The 21,565-nt window shown below is 42.5% G+C and overlaps 1 protein-coding gene across 2 annotated transcripts in view; it reads right to left on the reverse strand.

Annotated features, from left to right (window-relative positions):
* The window catches only part of SRPK1 (SRSF protein kinase 1), a 45,118-nt gene that overhangs the window by 3,308 nt on the left and 20,245 nt on the right, over positions 1–21,565 (reverse strand). Inside the window, exons 4-15 of one of the 2 annotated variants that reach the window (XM_084611383.1) lie at positions 17,390–17,498; positions 16,844–16,931; positions 16,116–16,203; positions 14,258–14,364; positions 13,305–13,470; positions 11,998–12,023; positions 10,919–11,132; positions 9,584–10,021; positions 7,685–7,785; positions 6,399–6,506; positions 4,309–4,378; positions 294–386 (exon numbers count right to left, since the gene is read on the reverse strand). In XM_084611383.1, coding sequence (XP_084467509.1) covers positions 294–386; positions 4,309–4,378; positions 6,399–6,506; positions 7,685–7,785; positions 9,584–10,021; positions 10,919–11,132; positions 11,998–12,023; positions 13,305–13,470; positions 14,258–14,364; positions 16,116–16,203; positions 16,844–16,931; positions 17,390–17,498 — 1,608 coding nt within the window. The other variant, XM_084611384.1, reaches the window with a different exon arrangement.

Genomic DNA, 21,565 nt, shown 5'->3' on the forward strand with positions numbered 1-21,565 from the left:
TTGTTGATAAAAACTGACTGTATGATGCCAAATCAGCCCACAAAGCTGACAAGCTGACCACAGCAGTGCTCTCCAACCTGCTTATGGCTGGGGAGCATTGAGATGAGGAGCATTGGTATGCACTCAATAGCCAGATAAGAACACACATACAGAGCAGCACCTTGGTCCTGTGGGAATCTTTGGTGCAGCAGCCAGAAGATTGAAGATTATGGCTTTGCTGTGGTCTAGTTACCTGGTAGTTCCAGCAACAGGCATTAGGGCACTCCTAGAAAAAACTTGCTGTTTCCTTTTACCTTTTTTGGTGAAAAACTCCTTGGAATATTTTCCTGCCACAATGAGCTTGCGAGGTATTTTCCCCAGAAGTTCTATGATCAATGCAATGTGATCTGTGTGTTCCAAAACATTTCAGAAAGAAGAGAGACATACACAACAGATATCAATAAAAGGCACTCCATACAGAGCAACAGCTCTGGACACCGACAGAGAGAGCAGCATGCACACCTCTATTTGGAAAACTTGTCATTTTGTTTTCTTCACTAACTGGGAGGGAATGGATGAAGTTCAGAGTTAGATTCCTCCACTAGGAGAATCCTTGGATTGTAGTTCCCAGCCCTCTAGGAACTCAGGGACCTGGGGAACCCTATTCTTCATTGATAGGTGGGCTGGTGTGGAACAAAAAACTGGTGTGGATGCTCCGTCTCCTGATTGTCTGCATCCCTGGTGCCTGGAGGAGGAAAGGGTGGGGGGGAAATACTACCTCTGTGATCGAAGAGCTCCTGTGAATATTTCCCACATAGGGCAAAGTGCCTTGGAATTCTGCCTAGAAGCTCTACAATATGCGCAATGTGGTCTAAAACAGAAGGGGAAGAATAAAATAAAAGGGACAAAGATGGGAGAAAGGACAAGTGGCTGTAAAAGGCTTATTTCAACAACAATCTTGTGGGACAGAGGAGCTGTTTAGAGGTGATCTGCTGAAGGGGAAGGAATTTTAACTTTATGATGTATAAAGCGCAAGTGGTTTACGCTTTAGAAATATCAGGAATATCCAGTTTGGTCTCTCAGTTATGCTGGAGGAGTCCTCTGAGTCTAAAGAATTACCCTGGAGGCACTCACCCCTCAATTGAAGAGACAAGGGTGCCTGAAAAGTTGAGAGCTTTTCTTCCAAGTGTTCGAAATCTGAATTTAAAACCAATTTCAAACAGAGACTAAAAACACTTTCAGTCCACACTGCTCTGATTTCAGTCCTGTGATGGACAGCAGTGTGGGCTAGGATAAGGTACTAGGCTGAGACTCTGAGAATTAGGTTTGCTCTGAGTTCCGTCACTGAACTGCTTTGCCAGCATCAGAGTTTAAGGCCAGAAGAGATCTAGTCTGGCCTCCTGTATATCACAGGCTACCTACACCACCCACTACCCACACACTAAACCCAACAACGTAATTTAGACCAAAGTATTATAGCCCACAGGAGACAAGACAATCATGTGCCACAGGAAAGTCACTTCACGTCTCTTTGGTTCCACTTCCTCTTCCATCCTTGTCTATTCAAGTTGTAAGTGCTTTAGGGACTCTGACCATGCATGCTATGTATATTATGTGGATGCACAAAGCTCCTTTTCTGGAGCCTCTATACTCTACTGTTAATAGAACGAATGTAATGTCACTAGCTTTCCATCTGCCTGAAAAGTCCTGCACCAAACAAAAAACCCTAACCAATCCCAACGAGGGTAGACAAGACCTGATATTTATAATGTAAAACAAGCAGAACATTTCTAAACACCTTTGAGGCCTTTATACACTATAAAGAATAAAACAGCAACACGTTCCCCTTCGCAGGTGACTTTTAAACAAGACTATATTCAGGGTGAAAAAAAGAAAAAGGAAGGAGCAGATATAAATTGATCATTTTATAAACTGCAATTATGGGATAACCAAAAAACCTGCAGTCCAGATAAAAAGCTTGTGATCTTTGGAACGCTTATCAGAACCCCTGACTACTGAACTGGGCTGGAAATTTCATGAGAAGAGGCTTGCATGAAATTTCTCAGCTTAATCCAAGCAAACTTTCCTCCCTGGAAAACTGTGCTCTGGAATGTTTGGAAGAGGTTCTTGTCACTGATGCAGATTTGGCATTTTTCCAGTGCCTATTAAGGCTGCTCAGAGACTCCTAGATCAGGGGGATTTACATACATTACACACACCAGCTGTGTGATGTGATTGTGCTTTTCAGCATACAGACTGCACCTGTTATAAGTGTCAAGGGAATTTACTGGTGCAAATAGATGCCTCTGGACCAATTCAGAGACATTCGGACCAACCCAAGAAATGCAGAAAAACAAATCTACAAAAACGTTAAATGAAGTTTACTTGTTAAACTAAACATGGATTTAAAGAAATTACTACTCCTAGGGAGTCGTCTTACAGAGAGGGACTAAAGTGACAGAAACAGCAGCTGCACCATGAATTCTTGACAAGTCCATTGAGAGAAAACAAGGTGAGTTATTTCTTCAATGTATGCAGTACAGAGCAAATGGCAACAGAAAGTCAGAACCAAGTGGCAGAGGCACCAGAAGTGTTCCCTCTATTTAAACTACTGGGAAATGGAATGAAATATTAGCTAATTCCACTGCTCACGTAAGGTCTATCTATTTAAAGTGTGAAACAAAGCCAGCGGCTATCAATGAAACTGTCCATGATTAATTATAGGTGTGGTGCTGAACTTCTTACTAGACAAAGCTCCGTTTTAAAAATTGTATTTCTTCTGAACAAAGCCTTATAGCATCTGCTTGAAATTCAGAGCTCTGAAATGGACACAGTACAGTCATAGCTCAGCAGCAAACCCATTATCTGTAAATTCTAAAATGGGCAAGAGAAAGTTAAGGTAACACTAGGAAAGGCTACACTCTGATTAGCTATTAGCCAAAGTTCCCATTACACTGCATATTTATATGTAAAATTTTCACTTGTTGCTATAGCACGTTTCTAACATTTAGAGATGGTCACTTTATTTACCTTTCTTTGAGACAACTTGGTCCAGTGGCAAGAGCACTAGACTGGGACTCAGACAACTTGTATTCTATTCCCTGCTTTGCCCCTGGCCTGCTGTGTGCTATTGGGGAAGTCACTTTCCCTCTCTGTGTCTCAGTTTCCCCAACAGTAAGTGAGGATAAAGGGATTTACATATGGAGATCCACGGATGAAAAGCGCTACTTAAGAGGTATTTATATTATAAATAGTCCAGTGTCATGTGTTTGTGGAGGTCCTACTAGGTCTTTAATCTATGTCTAATGCTGACTCAGAGGGTCAATAGCTTAACCAAGCACATTTGGAATATGGAATCTTAAATCAGAGATTATGTATATACAGGGACAACTCTAGGCACCAGCAAAACAAGCAGGTGCTTGGGGTGGCACATTTCTAGGGGCGGCATTCCGGTGCTGGCCATGCCGCCCCCAGAAATGTGCCCCCACTGCCCCAGCTCGCCTCTGCTCCGCTTCTGCCCCCTCCCCCCGAGGCTTGCTGCACTGTGTGGCAAGCCTGGGTGGAGGGAGGGAGAAGCCGAGAGAGACGGCGCGCTCGGGGGAGGTGGCGGTGGTGGAGCGGAGGTGAGCTGAGGCAGGGAGCAGTTCCTCTACTCCCCTCCGTTACTTCCTGCCCTCCCCCCCACTCTCGCTCACCTCCGCTCCGCCTACTCCCCTGAACACACTGCCTCTCCCTCACCTGAGAGGGAGGGGGAGAAGTGGAGCAGCGGCGTGTTCAAGGGAGCAGGCGTAGTGGAGGTGAGCTAGGGCAGGGGAGCCGCAGGAAGCAATGGGGGTGGAATGCGGCATGCCTGGGGGAGGAGGCAGGGCCAGGAGGGGGCATGAAAAAAAGCAGGAGTGGCCAACAATTTTTTTTGCTTGGGGCAGCAAAAATCCTAGAGCCGGCCCTGTGTATATAAAAATTTTACAACAGACAAGGTTCAGATCAGGAGCAGAGGAAAATGATTAAAGCTGTTTAGATCCTATTTATTTTGAGCAGGAAGGTACCCATCTTAAAACAGATGTGAAAGAGGCAGCAGTAAAGACAAGGGAGTGTTTGTTAGGTATCCAGTAACAGAAACTGAACCTTTACTGCTTAGTGCCTGAAATTAAAGACTCAAGTTTCCCTCCAATACAATTAACTTGGGACTTCTTTACTCAAGCAAGAAGACATGTACCCAAGCAAGGAGCCTCTGCTTCAGTGACTAATAACACAAAGCTCTCTCCATCCACCCACCACCACCTTTGCTGGTATTCCATTTTAAAAGGGTAGACACCTAGACACACTCACCTTCATCCCGGGAGTAGTCTTCTCCAGAGTGGGGCTCAAACAGGTAGTCTCCTGTGGCTAGTTCAAAGGCCTAAACAAGAAAAAAAATGTGTTGAATCATTTTTCAAGTTGTCACTGTTAGACTTATGTATGAGTACTGCAGAGTAGGTGTGGCAGTTTGAATGTGAAGGGGAAACAATTCCTTGTGAAACCTAGAAAGCCATTAAGATCCATTCTGAACTTTTGTGATGAAGGCACTGCACATTGCCATACATTACGACAGATCTATTAGTGTATCTCATAAGATCATCTCACTAAGCAAAGCTGGATCATGGCAAAATGATGTGTCAATAAGATGAAGTTCAACTATTAAGATACTGTACATAACCAAGAATTCACCAGCTTTATACCTAGACTAGACTTTGCTTTGGTAGTTAGCTACCAAGAGCACATAGGATACTTGAGCTAAAAAGCTGTTTTCATGAAGCTTCCTCCAAAAAGGCCATTTTCCCCAAGTTCAAGGCCCTTTGCAACCACCTTCCAAGCACATTTTCTCCAATTCTCTACTTCTAGATTTGAAGAGACAGAATTATGTAGCACTATAACTTCTAAATCTTCCCTATGCAGCCCACAACCTGAGCCAGTGCAAGACAGTGTTTCCTGGCTGTCCTGATCCCAAATTCTATTTGTTTTACGCTGCCTCCAAAGTTTAGATTTTTGATGTGCCTCAGATTTTTGCGGATTGAGAATGAAGCTGCATTTTCTACAGTGTTCATATCTTAAGAGCTTGTTTAGTGTCTTTAGTAACTGTACTAAGGGCTTTCTATGCTCTGATTATGGAACACACTGCAGAATCCCCTCTTGCTTGCCATCTTAGCTTTTATTTACAAATAAAGTAAGTTTGTAGTTCTAATGGCTGTAAAGATGCCCAAAAGCAAAGTGTAAACTGACCATTTTCTTCCTGAGTTGGCAGAAAGCCTGAAACAATGGGCTTATTGAACTAAAACTGGGTGTTAAATATGGAATATAATTTAATACAATTGCCAATAACTGCTTTAAAAGGGGCATCCACATATAGTGAGCTCATCCCACAACCTCAAACTGCTTCACATGTTCTCTCAATTGCCAAGACCCTCAAGTCCCCTTAGCAAACTGTCACAGCCTCCAGCTTCTCTTCAACTGAGTGTGTCATGTATTATGCCTCAGTACAAGAATTTATAATACAATGAACAAGAGTACTTGTGGCACCTTAGAGACTAACCAATTTATTTGAGCATAAGCTTTCGTGAGCTACAGCCCACTTCATCGGATGCATAAACTGGAAAATACAGTGAGGAGATTTATACACACACAGACCATGAAAAAAATACACATTGTAAGGAAAGTGATCACTTAAGATGAGCTATTACCAGCAGGAGAGTGGGGTGGGGGAGAGAAAACCTTTTGAAGTGATAATCAAAGTGGGCCATTTCCAGCACATTTCCAGGAGTTAACAAGAAAATTTGAGGAACAGTGGGGGGAATAAACAAGGGGAAATCGTTTTACTTAGTATAATGACTCAACCACTCCCAGTCTCTATTCAAGCTTAAGTTAATTGTATCCAATTTGCAAATTAATTCCAATTCAGCAGTCTCTTGTTGGAGTCTGTTCATTATAATACAATGAAAGTCTGAAATCTGAAGACCGTGTAAAACAGAAATCAAAACAAACAGGAGACACCATACTGAACTGGCTCAGGTTGTGGGCTGTATAGGGAAAATTTAGAAGGGTACTTCTGCAAATTCTGAGGTTCCTGCCACATTTAGGTCTAATGTGCCACACAGAACATGGGGACTTGGCTATAAATCTTTAGTTTTAAATAGCATGTTGAAAATTAACAGGGGAGTTCTCCGTAGAGATGTCAGATCAGTGTCCCCAGGAGGAATGAAATCAGATACCAACCAAAATCAGTGCCTGAAGATGAGAAGAAAAGAATATTCTCTAAAGTGCCATTATAGCCAGAACCAGCAAAAATGATTCTGTGGTCCACAGAGTACACAGCATGCTGGAATTTCCCAGAATTCTCTGCAACTACTGAATGTTGAGGGTCCATCCTGCATGGCCTAACTCACCATACAGGCTGTGCTCCAAATATCAGCTGGGGTGTTATACCCAGATCCTATCAGCACCTCCAGGGACCGGTACTGCCTTGTCTGAATGTCCTCAGTGAAGTGCTTGTGCTAAAAAAATTTAAAAAAAGGTACTTTATTAACTGGTTGAAATTGCGAAAGGAAGAGATTCCTTCAACTAAGACCAGAGAGGTGCTATTTACCGAGATATCTCGCTGATGAAACATGACAGACTGGTTTTTACATTTCAATTAAGTGGTTTCTTAAATTTCAACAATGATTAAAATGCCCTAACCAGAGGCACTTTTCCTCAGACAAAATAGCCTGACAATTCAGATGATGGCAAACAGTAGCAGCAGCTGTGGAGAACGTCAGTTTTAAAGTTGAACTACAAGAGTGTGATGAATGTTACCAAGTGACTTCTGACAGGTAACCTATTTCACGTCTCTCAGGCACCAACAGTTTTTGTCAGGCATGAAGATGTGCAGCCTAAACACTAGGAATCATGTTTAAAAACGGGATGTATTTCACAGCTATCAATTTCGGCACTAATGCTAGCGGATCGAGGGTTCAAGTTGACACCTAACTAAATCATGATCGTGCAAAGTTAAGTGAATGACAAAGCTTTTGTAAACAAGTTTTAAATAAAGGTTAATAACCTACATTAATATACCCAGAGAGACACATTTCTATTTTAATCACTACTGAGAAGCATTTGTCAGTTACTTCAGAAGTCCAACCTTCCCCCTTACTAGACAGTGTGTTGCAGCACCCACCTAAAGCAGAGCAGCAACACTCTTCTAGGATATTGCCTCATCAACAGTTGCAATTCAAAACAGAGGATCCTGAAATTAGGACTTTTCAAGGGACTAAAGACCGTTCCAAATTGTTTTGCTATTTAAAATCATTTAAATAGATGTTCTTTCCTGCTTGAGATTTCAAACGGATTTAGAAGCACTGCAGTACAGCCTTTAAAGGCCAAAACTATTTACAGTTTATCTTACATGCTCAGAAATCACAAATGAAACGGTTCCCTCAGAGTGTATGATTTGACAGGCTGCAAAACTAGCTGCAACAAGGTACAGTAGAGGAACATCAGGAGGACTGTCTAAACTTAATCCTTGTATTAAGTTTTATCCCTCGTGACATTGCAGGTGAACCATAGACATTTTGCACCTTTTATTTTAAAGTAAATACAGATTGTCTTCTTCAGCTCCCCCCTCCACCCCCAGGCAACGGGAAACCGATTAGTAGCTTTGGTCACTCAACACTGAAAGGTTTACACTTACCACCCAGCAGGCATTTCCTAGGTCAGCTATCTTCACTTTGAGTTTATCTGCATTCCTGGGCTCAAGGGGATTAAGGAGAAAATTCCCAGCAGTGGATTTCCCTAAATGCAATATGCACAACAGCTGATTAAATCCACATGGACAGGGCCACCATCTGCCACCCAAACCCCACAGGCATCATTCTATGCTGGAAGGATACGGGTCAATGATCAGAACTATCCGCCATGCAGTCTAGCTACAAACCATCAACTCTAGTCAATATCTGTTAACCCCCCAGGCTCCCCCAGAAGGGCATTAAGATAGTAAATTGATTTAATTAGTATATTCTGCCCAGTATACATATGTGCAAAAGCTCCTCCCCCTGTATTGCACAATAAAAAAAGACACTGAAATCCTAGCATAACAGAGGATGTGCAAGTGCAGGAAGATGGCTGTTTTGTGAGCTCTGTTAGCTTGGCTTTTTTAAAATAGTTTTTATTAAGACTGGCTGTTTGACAGTGCAGTCACCAGCAGAATTTAGAACGCTTTCTGCAGAGTTGGTAGGTTCTGATAGTGTCTAAGAGAGCCTCAACCCTAAAGAAGCCTTCTTTAAAGTTACAAGAGTTAAATTCCAAGGATTGCAGCATTGCTTCCCAGAGCAGCAATGCCAACTGCTGCAAAGTTTAAAGTGTACAGTTAGAACAAGCCAAGATGGATATACTGGAGAAATAAAAAGGGGAAAAAAAGTCATTAAATGACTATATCTAGTAAGGATTCCTAAATGCATCAGGAAAGGCAGTTCTCTAGTAATCCAGAGAGGCATCAATAGACTCAGTACAGGCCGAGTTTTGATACTGTGTTGAAATTTCTTTTTTAGCTCTTACATTCACTTACATTTCCCTGGTTGCATTTTAATGGGGTAATGTGACAAGATAAGAGAAGTACAAGGATTGTTCCCAGTTTTCTATTTTGGGCTGAGATCTTTGACTTGACCCTGATTCAAAGGAGCCATGGTTTAACTGAGGGATCTATGTGATTTAAATTATACCAAGTCACACCTTTAGGTATGTCTCAAAAGAATTTTGTTTCTGCATTATACAGAATCTGCCATCAAACTAGTTTTATAGTAGGTTATCTCTGTTTTCATAACCCTATAACAAACTTGAAGCCCTTTCCTCCTTACAAGTTTAAAACTATCCCTCCCCACCTGCACTTTCGTTGAAGTGGATTTATTGTTCTGGAAGGGAATATTACTTAAGGAACTTATGCTAGAAAAGTAAAGCCCAGCTATTCCTTGCGAGGAAAGTTGATTTTGGGCCCTGTCATGGCAAAAACTGAGATGTCAATACAAGCTTTTCTATATACCCTATATTCTGTCAGCCCTCTCCCCTCTCACTCTAGTTTAGGTATCTGATGCAACCTTGGGTTGAACAGACAGCGGTGCCTTTGCGGTCATGGATTCCAGAATGTGTAAACTGCAACCCTGCACTCTTATCCAATTCTTTATGTACAATACAGTTCTTTATGTACAGATATTTAAAAAACAAAAATATCTGAACGAGAGTGAGGGAGCAGGGGGAACGTGCCCATTTAAGGTATGACTATGATCATAAACAAATATACTCGGAAAAGAAAGTAACTGGGTGCTTTTTAAAGTTGGGAAGGACAGAGTGAATTGGATGAGAGTGCAGGGTAGCAGTTTACACACTCTGGAATCCATCACATCAAAAGGCATAACTGCCTGTCAACCCAAGGTTGCAACAGTGGAATCCCCAAAGGCAGATCAGAGTGGAGAGTGATGTCAGGACAGAGCTCAAAGAGATGGCCTCAGGTAGAGTCAGGTCAGCCAATATAAAGCTTCCTATTAATGCCACATTACAGACTCCAAAGGACAGATCTCCTAAAGGAGTCCTCTGGTACCTTTGTTCTCAGATGGGCCATTATTCTCATTCTCATCCTCTGAGGGTATCTCTGCACGTATACTCTCTTGCAACTGGCTGATCTCCTGCTCATTGAACGATTGCTCTTCACTTGAAGTTGGCTGATACACCATGGAATCTAGCACCTCAGAAATTAAGGGCACGCATGAGTCCGACATTACTTCTTGTGACCTGTTCTCCGAGTCTCCGTTACGCTGGCTGTAATTACAGCTATGGAAGCTGTCCTCTTCCTGTGCCAGAGGGTGCTCATCACAGTCATTGGCATTATGAAGGTCCTCCTCAAGCCTCCCAGACCCTTGGTTGCTGGAGTCTGAGAAGGCAGTCATTTGTACCATGCCGTTGCAGTTGATTTCCGGTATGCATTTTTCCATGCTGCCTTCCATTAGGATACTTCGCTCTTGAACATGGGCAACTTCATCTAAGGAAAGGGAAAAGAAAGAATCAGAAGACTCTTAAGGGACAGGGAAACATAACACATGGACTGAGTAACAGCTATAGCAAGACCTTAAGTAAGCCCAAAAATCTAGCACATTCGCACAGAACAGCTGAATGCAATGCTTCTTTAACCCATTTTTACCAGCACAAGACTCCGTGGTCCCTGCTCAGACTCAGGCCTGGTCTACACTTAAGTTAGATGAACACAGCTATATCGGTCAGGGGTGTGGAAAAAACCTAACTCCTGACTGATGTAGCTATGTCAACGGACGGTGTTCTTTGGCTGACACAGCTACAATTTGGGTCAGGTCGGCATAGTGAACTTTGTTTGGGGAGGTGGTGTTTGTACGCTGATGGAAAAACCCCTTCTGTCAGCGTAGACTGCGTCTACACTATGGAGTTATGCTGGCATGGCTGCACTGACATAGCTATACTGGAATAGCCGCCGCCTGGTCTGCACCTAAAAAACTTAGGTAAACCTAGCTATCCCCCTCAGGGCTGTGAAAAATTTAATGCGCCGTGTGGCATAGTTAGGTTGTCCTAACCCCCAAGCTAGGTCAATGGAAAAATTCCTCTACTGATCTCACTACAGTCTTGGGGTGGGGTGGATGTACTACGAGACAGAAAAATGCCTTCTGTCACTGTAAGCGTCTACACTACAGCATTTGCAATGTAGACTACTATCCATAGCATGGATACAGAGTTAGTGGAATGCGGTGGCAATTCAACTGCAGATCAGCGGCCAGCATTCAAGGCCAGTAGAGATGCTGCAGAGATGTACACTGCAATTTTAACAGTGTGGTTGAAGGAACGTTATTGTGCTTTTAAGCACACGCACACACACTTGCATGCAGGCCCATGTGATATTCTGGATCCATACCCAGGTTTCCTGGTACCCCTTCATCAGGTGGGCTCTCTTTTAAGAGCATCTCAAGAGGGTTCCGAGCTTCTTCCTGCTCTTCAGGCTGTGTTTGTACAGGGCTTGCCTCCTTTTCCATCTCCTCTATCTCCTGCATTCGCTTCTCCAGTAGCTCTGCCTGCCGTTTCTGCTTTTTCTTCAATTTTTTTTTCTTATTCTTTGACATTTTGTCAGCCTGCAGGGAAATGACAACTCTCTCACACATCTGGCTTGCTATTTATTCTAATAAAACCCCAAGCTACAGTCAGGTTTTAGTTTTTAGTGAATTCTTTCAGAGCTTGTGTGAAGTCTTCACCTGACAACCCTGGAGACTGAAAAGTCCTGTCCCACCCACAGAACAGATACTGCAGCTGGGAAGGCCTTCACCTACTGCTGAGCCAATGGGCTTCAGCCCTGAACTGAAAAGGCCATCCTGACCTGAAAGACCGAAGGGAGTTCAGTCTCCGTAACCCATGCAATCCTGGGACCATCCACTGGGAATGCCATGACAGGTATCAATCCTGGTGGCATTTTTGAGATGTAAACTCTGATGATGCAACCTCTCTCTCACAGGCCAAATGCCGATTAGATAGCAACAGCTTTGTCATAGTACATGGAACAGATTCATATCTGCAAAATAGCTGACATTACTAAAGATCACTCATTTTTAAAAGCTTCATCCCACTTGGGCCACTTTAATAGCACACAGCCTCATTAACCACAGTTAAAGATTGATGATGCTCGAGGAACACTGAACTCTGGAAAATGCTAGTGATCTTGGGAAGCTGGTATTGTACAACTACTGTAATTGGACATCATTCTGTGACTAAAGCTGTACCTGTAACACAGAAATTTACATGTTCAGTGTGTTAACAGCCATACACTGAACTTGTTCACACTTCAAGTTCTTCTATTCGGGTCTCAAAGTAGGATTCCCTACCACTTACCGTATTATAGAACAAAAGCATAAAACAATTCTAAACAAGCTGTACACCTGAATGTATGTAGACCGCACACATTTACACTTGCTTATAAAGGAAGAAAAAAGTTACCATACTTACTGGTTTGGGCTGAGGTGCAGTACTCACTGGAAGAGAAAGAGAAATAAGTTAGTATGCTTGTATTATAGATTGCAATCACACTGCAATAAAGATATCACATGAGCAAAAATAAAGAATGATTGGAAGCCAGGAACATCTTCCACAGAGCTCATTTTGTTTCCCTGTGGATACTAGGTACTGTTGAAATGTAAAGCTGTACTGAAAGAACAAACAGTGATGGCTTCCTTCTTTCCCTATGTAGATAGGGAATACATCAGTGTCTTATTTCTATATGGATTAGAAACAAAACTCAAGTGCATCCTCCAATTCTGAAAGCCTCAATTCTCAAAAAAGGGATAGCAGCAACCTGCCAGAAAGAATAGACTGCAAAACATTTGTTAGATGAGTCAAGCTTCAATTAACCAGACTGGACAGCAGACTCACTTAACTGGTGACCAGAAAAAGGGGACGTAAAGCGTGTAACAGCATGATAGGATATTTGCTTCATGCACTGTACACCTTGCTTAAGCCAAGATGTCAACTGGGACCCTGGCAGTCAGAAAACCAAAACTGTGAGGGAGCCTATTCGCCTAGCCAGCCCAAGCTGTACTGTGCTGGCCTCAGTTAGAAGCTGCACTTTGCATATCATAGAGCCTGCCAGCAACCAACAGTTCCTGGGGACTGTGCACTGGCACATATGAAGATGCCAAGGAGGAGCGTTGAGAATGTACGTGGAGACTCCAAACAAGAATGAAGCCTGGCCTCTGCCATAAGCTACATATTGCATTCACACAACCAGGAAACCACTTCTAACAGTTTAATCCCTTTTCAGGCCTGTCCTGCAAGATGGTAAATGGGTAGCGCTCATATCATTTCATCAAGAGTTTGCCAAAATACATCCATAGAATTGTATAAAGAAAGGAATTTTCCACTTTCTAGAGCACTCAAGGAGGTAAGCTTTTATAGAACACACACGAGTGCTGACCCACCACATGCACTCAAAACAGCTCTTAAGAAAATAACATGATATTTGTAAAGCATTCTCAAAGTCTCCTACAGAAAGCACTATATAAATGACTATCTTACCACATAATCTATGTCAGACCAACATTAAAAGTGGGTGTTAATGATCATGTACTCTGTTTTTACACTGGCAAGCTTCTTGTGGGAACACATGACTAGTATTGCAGTTTACAACTGGCTTTATAGAAATGATTGGCAATGCTGTTCCTTTGCTTCCCAATGCTGAGACAACTACTAGAGAATTTTCCCTTGTCAGCTCAATTACAATCTCTTTGGACTCTGCAAGTTTTCCATAGAAAAGGCACCTGCAGAGCCAGAAGGAGGGGGCGCCCCAGATCTCTGCCATTCTGTTGCTTCTGCAGCCAGCCTGCGGATGTACTGTTCGTTAACACACAGCAGAATGTTCTCAGGTTTAATATCTGTATGGATTATCCGACACTTTGTGTGCAAGTAATCCAGACCCTGTAGAACCTGCACATAGGAGAGAAGAAAACAGATATTCAAAGATGCACATAATGAGCAAACCAGATGTGAAAGGGTGAGAAAATAATCCAAGTTCTATAGTTATCTAGGTAACAAACAGGAAGTTCTTTTAAGTTAAACCTCAAGGCCATTATCCCGGAGCATGGTTACTACTGAGTTAAAAGGAAGTTTGCATACAACTTTAACTAGGCAATTATAATAAAATGCTATCTTCGCCTCTATTCCTCAACCTACAGGTACGTAAGAATTAAGCTCCTTGAATTTTAATACTCTAAGCCTTCTCCCTCCCATCTGACCTCCCCAGAAACATTTCTCCCTTAGTTATTTACAAGGGTATGGGGAAAGTACATGGTCCTCCTTCTCCCCCATAAACAAGTGCTGCAGTCAGTGAAGAGTGAGCTTATAAAGCTATAAAGGGAACTACTCATTGTGGGAAAGGGGAGGGGACTTACCTTCCCCCCAGGGACAACAAGATTTGGAGGGGAAGGGGTAAAAAGCCAAGCCAGCCAGTTTTGCGCTATTAAGTTTAAATTGTTATAGCTAGCATGCAGGGATTTATGTTACGCACACTCACTGTTCAAAGCAGACCTCGTCAGCTAAACAGAATGCAGGTACTGACCACTGAAACCACTTATTTTAGTTATTTTGTGAAAACATGTACCACTATGAATTTGTCTTCAAGTCTCATTCCCTGCATTTGATGGAAAAGCAATTACAGTCACAACACAGTTCTCACTGGGGTCAGGGTATTAATTCAGTGAGAGCTGGAACGTGCCTGTTGGATGATTCTTTTGACACATGGGAGTGGAAGGCCCTGGTAATTTGACTTGATGATCCACTTCAGGAGATGATGCCCTAGAACTTCAAACACCATACAGATATCTGCAGTAGAGTCAAGGAGAAAGTGGAACATCCTGACCCAAAGAGCCCCCAGGATTCTTAGACAGTGCTGAAAATAAATCTAACCCCAAGAAACTACCTCTGCCTCCTGATGTTGCAGCTCCTACCAACTCCCTTTCCTTCCAAGCACAGGTAGCCGTCTACGTATGTGGAGCAGCAAATGTGTGAGAACAATGACTGACACTGTTAGTGGCAATATAAAACTTAAAATAGCTAAGAATGCAGTTCATTTGGAGCAACGGTGTTATCATAGCAGTAATCCCAAATTCTGGGAAGAGGCCATCTGTACAATGGGCTATGTCTGAACTGCTGCTAGCATTTAAACACACGGCCTAGCTGAGCCGACAAATTCCCAAATGATCTTGGCTCTCGCCCCAGATCTCTTTATAGCAAAATTTGAACTCTGACCAAAGAGCTGAATTCTCAATCCATAAATCAAGCCACGTTATTTCTCTCCCAGCTTTTTTTTTTTCCCCCCCTAAAGCTACTTGTAGCTGACGAAAGCTTATGCTCAAAAAAATCTGTTAGTCCCTAAGGTGCCACAAGTCCTCCTTTTCTTTTCACAGGCCCGAACTTCAATACTGTGTGTTTCATAGGTAAAAATGGCATAAACTGATGAGGCCACTTCTGCAACAGATTCAATATTAAGAATTTGCTGTTCAAAAGCCTAGCTCTTAAAGTTCATGACATTTTTCTTCATCTCATAGGTAGTGTGTATATGCATTCTTCTTGCTTGAATTTAAAGCAACATAGAAGGAGCAGCATTGAGTCGAAATTAGACTAAGACTCTTCTTTTTATATAAGGAAAGATTAACAGGAATGTTTCCATCACTTTCTTTGCAGCAATGGACTGAGCTGCTCTGATTTTGTGCTCTCTAGAGAATATGCTTTCCCACTGCAGCTAAGCAGCAGAGCTGGACTTTATTCATAGTGCTGTCCTGTGTTTCGCTTTAGCTATAAACATTAGAAAGCTTACCATCTAGGGTCGGATTCTCCCTCTGCAATATTACTCCCAGCAAAGTAAATGAAAGTCACTCATTCTGAAAAGGAGGGATGTAGGGTACAAAGGAAAGTTCTGGGGCCAGAATTGTAGAACACACTTTATGGAGAACCCCAGTAAAGTGCTTCATGTCATGCAAAACACTTGAGAGTCTGCCTTTGTTCTTGATACTACAAACATACATGGGATCTTTGACAATCCAATATTAAGAGCTCCCAAGCAGGTCATAAGGTTGCGCTTTAGAAACTGTATTGGGCCTGTAAGGCTGCCAAAGCAGACCCTCCGAGTTAGAAGCTCACCTATGCTGCTAAATTATAAGCCTACAGTTTGCATTCAGCACGAGCAGATAAATCTCTGATATCGTACAATGCTTTATTTTTTAGTCAGAGATTTTAATAAAAGGCTGCATGTGGCCTGGTCAAGGATGAAAGAGGAAAACCCCAAAACACTGTGCCACTCAGCTCTAATCAAGCGCAATCATGCTGTCTTGCATATTAAATCATGACTCAGCAGCACTGTCCTTCACAAACCTATGTGGTGATGGATTATTCTAGGCCTATTCTCTGCAGGGAGCTATAAGGCCCACTGGGAGAGGTCTGTGTTATTGGAAATTTGTTTTGGACAGTAAAACAGCTGCATGGACATTGTTCACTTCCACTGGCAAGAGAGCTGCACAAGAAACTCCTATAGTAATTCAATTCTGTGCTCTGTCATTTGTTCTATAAAAGGATACGGGAGCCATTCACTCCTGAGATCTTGAAGTCATCTAATAACTGAACCACCATCTCTCTATTTGGATCATTGGGGTCAGTGTTGCGGACCTGCGTGGATGAAGATAAGGAACACGAGAAACATCATTTCATAAAATTCCTGAGCTAGACATCACTGAGCGTGTAACATGTTTTCCCCTCTCTTCAGGGGCCCTCAGGAAAGGGGGAAGTAGGAGCTGTGCTAAGCAGCGCTGATGGATCCCAGAATGGTGCATACCCGTCTCCAACCTTTCCTACAACCCATTAAACAGCACATAACATTAATATTTTATCATCTGACCAATAAAACTTAAATGAAAAGCAAAGCCACCAGCTCTGGGAGGTGCAAAGTGGAGATTAGGAGGCAAGGAGTTTCAATTATTGTATGACCATGGGACCTGGCCATAACCAATATTCATGGTAGTCCCTGATGGAGGAGATAAAGTACCACCACGTAAAAGAGGTTAAAACCTGGACTGTGTTCCTTAAGTAAATCTGTCAGCTTTGTTCACTTTTACCCCTTTATGGATCAAACAAAAATAGGACCCAGTCAGAGACTACACTAGTCAGTTAAGTCTGTAACCCACTCCTCCCATGTACTATGGAACCAAGAGATGATCCTTGAGTACAGGAGCCATGTTCCAAACTGAGTGGGGTATTAACTCTGAAAATGGACAAAGCTGAACAGAGCTTTCTGCCTTCAGGCACTCACCGACTTCAGCAGTTTGATTTCATCCAGTGCTGTTTCTGTATAGTGCTCAGCACTCTTTACTACTTTCATCGCCACAAACCTCTTCCCCCTTAAACACAGACATAGCAAGTTAGTGATAACTGATCTCCTATTCAAAGACATGGTCCCCAGAATTCTCTTAATTCATGAACATCCAAGACCCGGTTATTAAGGATTGCTTCTTTAGTAACACAGGAAGATAAGTTCCAATTCACTCATGTGAAAACTGTCTCTAGGGCTCTTACAACATCCAGTTAGTTTTCCTTGCCTTATACATTTAAGGTAAACTATACCTTGACTGGCCTGAAGTGCTGGAACAGAAACAGCTGAACACACAAGCATTCTTTCTGCATACATGCATGCAACATAAATATTAATACTTGTGCACAAGCTAATACAATAATCTTTTCTGACATTGTATGCACAGCACATGCAAGATCATAAGGGAAGTCTGCTAGTCTTATCTGTGCAAAGATTATCTACTCTGGATTCTTGGCAGAAATGCCAGCAAAAGAACAAAAACCTTACTGAATGTCCCAAGATAGCCACACAGTGGAAAAATGCCCCCATCCTAGTTTCCGGATCACATGGTATCGCCCATTGAATAGATCTCCTATTTTCACAAGATGATAACCACCTGGAAGAAGTAAATGGGAAGTTATCAGTTCAAACCATCATATGGATGTCAAAGAACAGACAGATGGAGCAAGAACCAAGGCTTAGGAAAAATTCACTCAACACATTTTGATAGGCTAGTTAAACGTAATGGGCACATAAGTGTTTTCTCCATGTGAATGCTGCTAGAGTAGCCTCACTGCTTCCTCCTTGGCATTTTGTAAAAAACCCCACTAAGTTTATATGAAAATATGCTCTAATTAAAGTTGAACTAGAATGATTTAGTATGAAGGTGCTTTTATAGGCAAAGGAGGTGGTCATGCTGGTTTCAGAGATGAATCTTTTCCTACCCCAGTGGGGAAAAACAAATCCCCAAATTGGACCCAACTATAAGCCTCTGAAAACTGTTTGCAGATGCTGAACAGAGATGTGTTAAGAGTTCAGCAGCTAACTTCTCTGAAGGTTTCAGATGCACTAGTCACATTAGTCACCTTACATCAGCATGGAGCACACTACAATTTACATTTGCACAAGGGATCTGTTTGATTTTAATGGAAGGCCATAGGATGTGAAGGCAAGTTTCACTTAACCCTTTCCCATGCACATGCTGCACTACTCATGAGGATTTCAACCTTTTTTTATATAAACTGAACGAGGCAATTAATCTTAGGAGCCTATTAAGACTTATGTAACTGCTATCAGAATTGCTGTTCTCCAGAGAATCCGACAGTTGATCTTGTGTATTTTACGGCATCATGAGGCCTAGGGCTTTAAGAATTCAGCACTTAACAAGTCATGCAGATCACTGGTCCTGAACTGTACCACACGAACATTTCCAGCAGATCCTGTGTGGGCTGGACTGCACATGTACTATCCTCACCAGCAAAATGAGCATGAGCCATCCCAGGATTGATTAGAACTTTCCCTAAAATTGCTCCAGGGAGCTGTGGCATCAGACACCAGAACTGAGAGCAGTGATATTGTCTCTCCTGTATTCCCAATGTCTTCCCTCCTGGTGTCTGGGCAGCATGGGAGAAGAAAGTAGCATCACTGAAACATGCTGAGAGATGAAAAGCCAGGGACAGGGAAACTAAAGAAGGCGGGAGGGGACAGGGACAGAGGGGTCTCTATAACCATTAGAGCACACAATCCTATAGAACTTGGAATTGAACCCTGGATTCCAGAGTCTAACATACTTGCCGATGACAAGTATCTGTGGAAACCCCCTAGAAAAATGTAAATTTCACCTCCCTCTAGTGGCTGATCCACAAAGATGACAGCCTGCTACTGCTATCAGCTACTCCATTAGCTCAAGTGGCAGAAGTTTGTGCTGTGGATCTAAAGGGTCCAACCATTCTCATGACTCATGTGGGAGTCCAGCTTCTTTTCAAAATGATGTTCTTCTAACACAGGAAAATGTATAAAGATATTAAGGGTGCAAAATCAAGCATTTGGAATTTGGAAAATGCTATAATTAAGATTTCCTGTGCAACATTTCTTTGGTCCACTTATGCATATGCATTGAGAGTCTTTAGTAACATGATCACATACTATTTCGCCCCCCCACAAAACGTCTGCCTCATTCAATGCACAAAATGGATGTTGCTCAGGGATTAAATCACCACTGTGTAGTGAATGAGTTGCTGTCTGTAGAGCCCCTACTTCATTTTGTTGCAGAATTGGAGTGAGTGTTGTGAAGGAGGCAGGAGACTGCAGGAAGGGAAAGGATGGTTAAGGAAGTTGAATGCCACTTTGGAGAAGTGAATTCTCTCTGCTTCTGCCATAAAGTTTCAATAATATACTGGGCAAGTCACTTAAAATGAAATCTCTCCTAAGTGGCTATTAATTTGTTCCTCAATTCCTGAGTACACAATTGGAGATACCTGGGGCTTGAGCTGCAGAAGTGCTGAGCACTCTCTGCTGCAACTGAAGGCCATGGAGATCTATTCTAAATAGATCAAGTGTATAACCCCCATAAGCACTCTGGGGGGAAAATTAGACCCTAGTGGTCTCAAATTAGGCACTCAGATTAGCAGATACTTTTGGCCTTAATCTCTATGCCTCAGTTCCTCATCGGTAATATGAGGGTACCACCACCTTATCTTGAAGGTGTTGTGATGATAAATTTGAAAACTCCTTCTTTGGTGATGAGTGTCATTAAAAAGTCCACAAGGAAATTAATAAATTCTGTATTCAAAACAGGGTCAGAAGGGTGTGCAGTAAATAAGATACAGACACTGGTGAACAGTAAGGATAAAGTAAAAATATTCAATAACTATCCATACAGTGATCAACATCCAATACCATGTATTGGATGAGACACAGGCCTGTGAAAAAAATGTGATCATAATTCAAGACTGTCACAATACACATGCACAAGGGGGCTGAATTAATGTTGCATGGACAACCTCATTTCTGGCATTTCCTAACCTCTGAAAGCTTGACTTTTCAGTCTTAACACTCCTTTTAAGACAGGTGTTTGTAATTAAGCCTATTTAACAACAGTTTGTCAGTGTTTGCACTGTTATTTACCTGGCCAAACTCATCCAGGGCGTGCTCTCTCTCGCTACCATTTGTGGCATCAACACCAAAAGCAATGCACTTTCCTACATGTACTGTTGATACGTGCTCCACTGTAACTTGTGCTGCCTTGGGTCCATCACAGTAGGACATCTACCCCATGTATTTGTTTTAGTATATACAGTGCTATGCAGAGAACTCCCTGCTGGTGTGGTAGAGCCTATGGATTACTACACCCATTCCAAAATGTCAGGGACAGCCCTGTGGACAAAGTATATAAATATCTACGGTCACCAGTGTAGACTTAACACTTGTTCCCTTCTTTGCTTTTTCCAATTGCCTGCACTGAATGGTTCTGACCTGCATGAAGAGCTATATGTGGGCTCAGAGGTCCAGAATATGCTACAGGGGGGAAGAAGTTTGATTGTTTTCATTCGTTTCTTTGATAGTTTCTCCCCCCCCCCTTTCATTTTGTTTTTATTTTACTATGTAGCTGAATTAAGTTTTTCATGGGTTTCCCTCAGGATCCAATGACAGGAATGCTCAGGGTCTCTCTGTATAGCCAGAGTTCTTCCCATTCCCTTAACTACTCCAGAGGAGCTCTGCAAGGAGAGCTTGGTAGAGAAGTATGGTGGGCATAACCGACTCCACTCTATTTTCCAAAACGTGCAAGCATTTCCTCTGATCTTTTCAGGAGAATCCTAAGGGAAGGGGACAGAGGAAAAAATGAAAACAAAAGGGTTCTCAAAATTAGAAGGTGCTTTTTTGTTATATTTGTGTCTTGTTGATCTTGGCTTTTTTCATGTACCCATCTTGACAGAAGACAGAGTCAGTGTCCTGAGCTGTCAAAGACAAGTTATCACTGAAGAGTGGGCAGCAGCTTTCAGGGATTGCACTGGGAGAACCAAATGCCCTGGATCAGTTGCTAGGCAAGTGTTTGCTGGCTACATTAGCACTTCACCAGTGCAGATTAACAAAGAAGGAGTGAGCACAACCAGCCTTAGAGCACGGTTTCCAAAGCCTGTGAACTGTTGCTGCCAGTTACCAGTAACACACCAAAGTCAGTGGGCTGCAGAGCCTAGAGGGGTACTCAAAGGCAAAAATAGGAGGTAGGTGCGCAATTCCCATTGAAAGTCAAAGAGAGCTGGACACCTAGGTGTGCTGTTTTAGAAAATATACCCATAAATTCATTTGTGGGAATAATCTGAGCACTGGTGACATCCTTAAATGATGCATTAAAAACAGAACCCTCAGGTCTGGACAGGTAAAGAGCCTTTCAGATGACCTTTAAAAAAACGGGTGGCGGAGGGGACAGACTAGGTAGTTGCAGCTGCATGGCTTTGCCATCTTAATGTGACTCCAAAAAAATGCTGCCATAAGCAGAGATTAAAGTCTCAGAATTTAGACTCATCTCCCTTCCACAGCTGACAAACACGCCTTCCAGAAAGAGCTCAGCTAATTCTTTCCTCCTCGAGGCAGATGGGTAATGGGTTTGTCAAGTGTCCTGATGATCAGAGTGCAAAGTATGCAAGTTAACACAGACAGAACAGCGAGGACCAAACTTATCCC

The sequence above is a fragment of the Lepidochelys olivacea genome (genome assembly GCF_965140295.1).
Source record: "Lepidochelys olivacea isolate rLepOli2 genome assembly, chromosome: 21".
Classification (NCBI taxonomy): domain Eukaryota; kingdom Metazoa; phylum Chordata; order Testudines; family Cheloniidae; genus Lepidochelys; species Lepidochelys olivacea.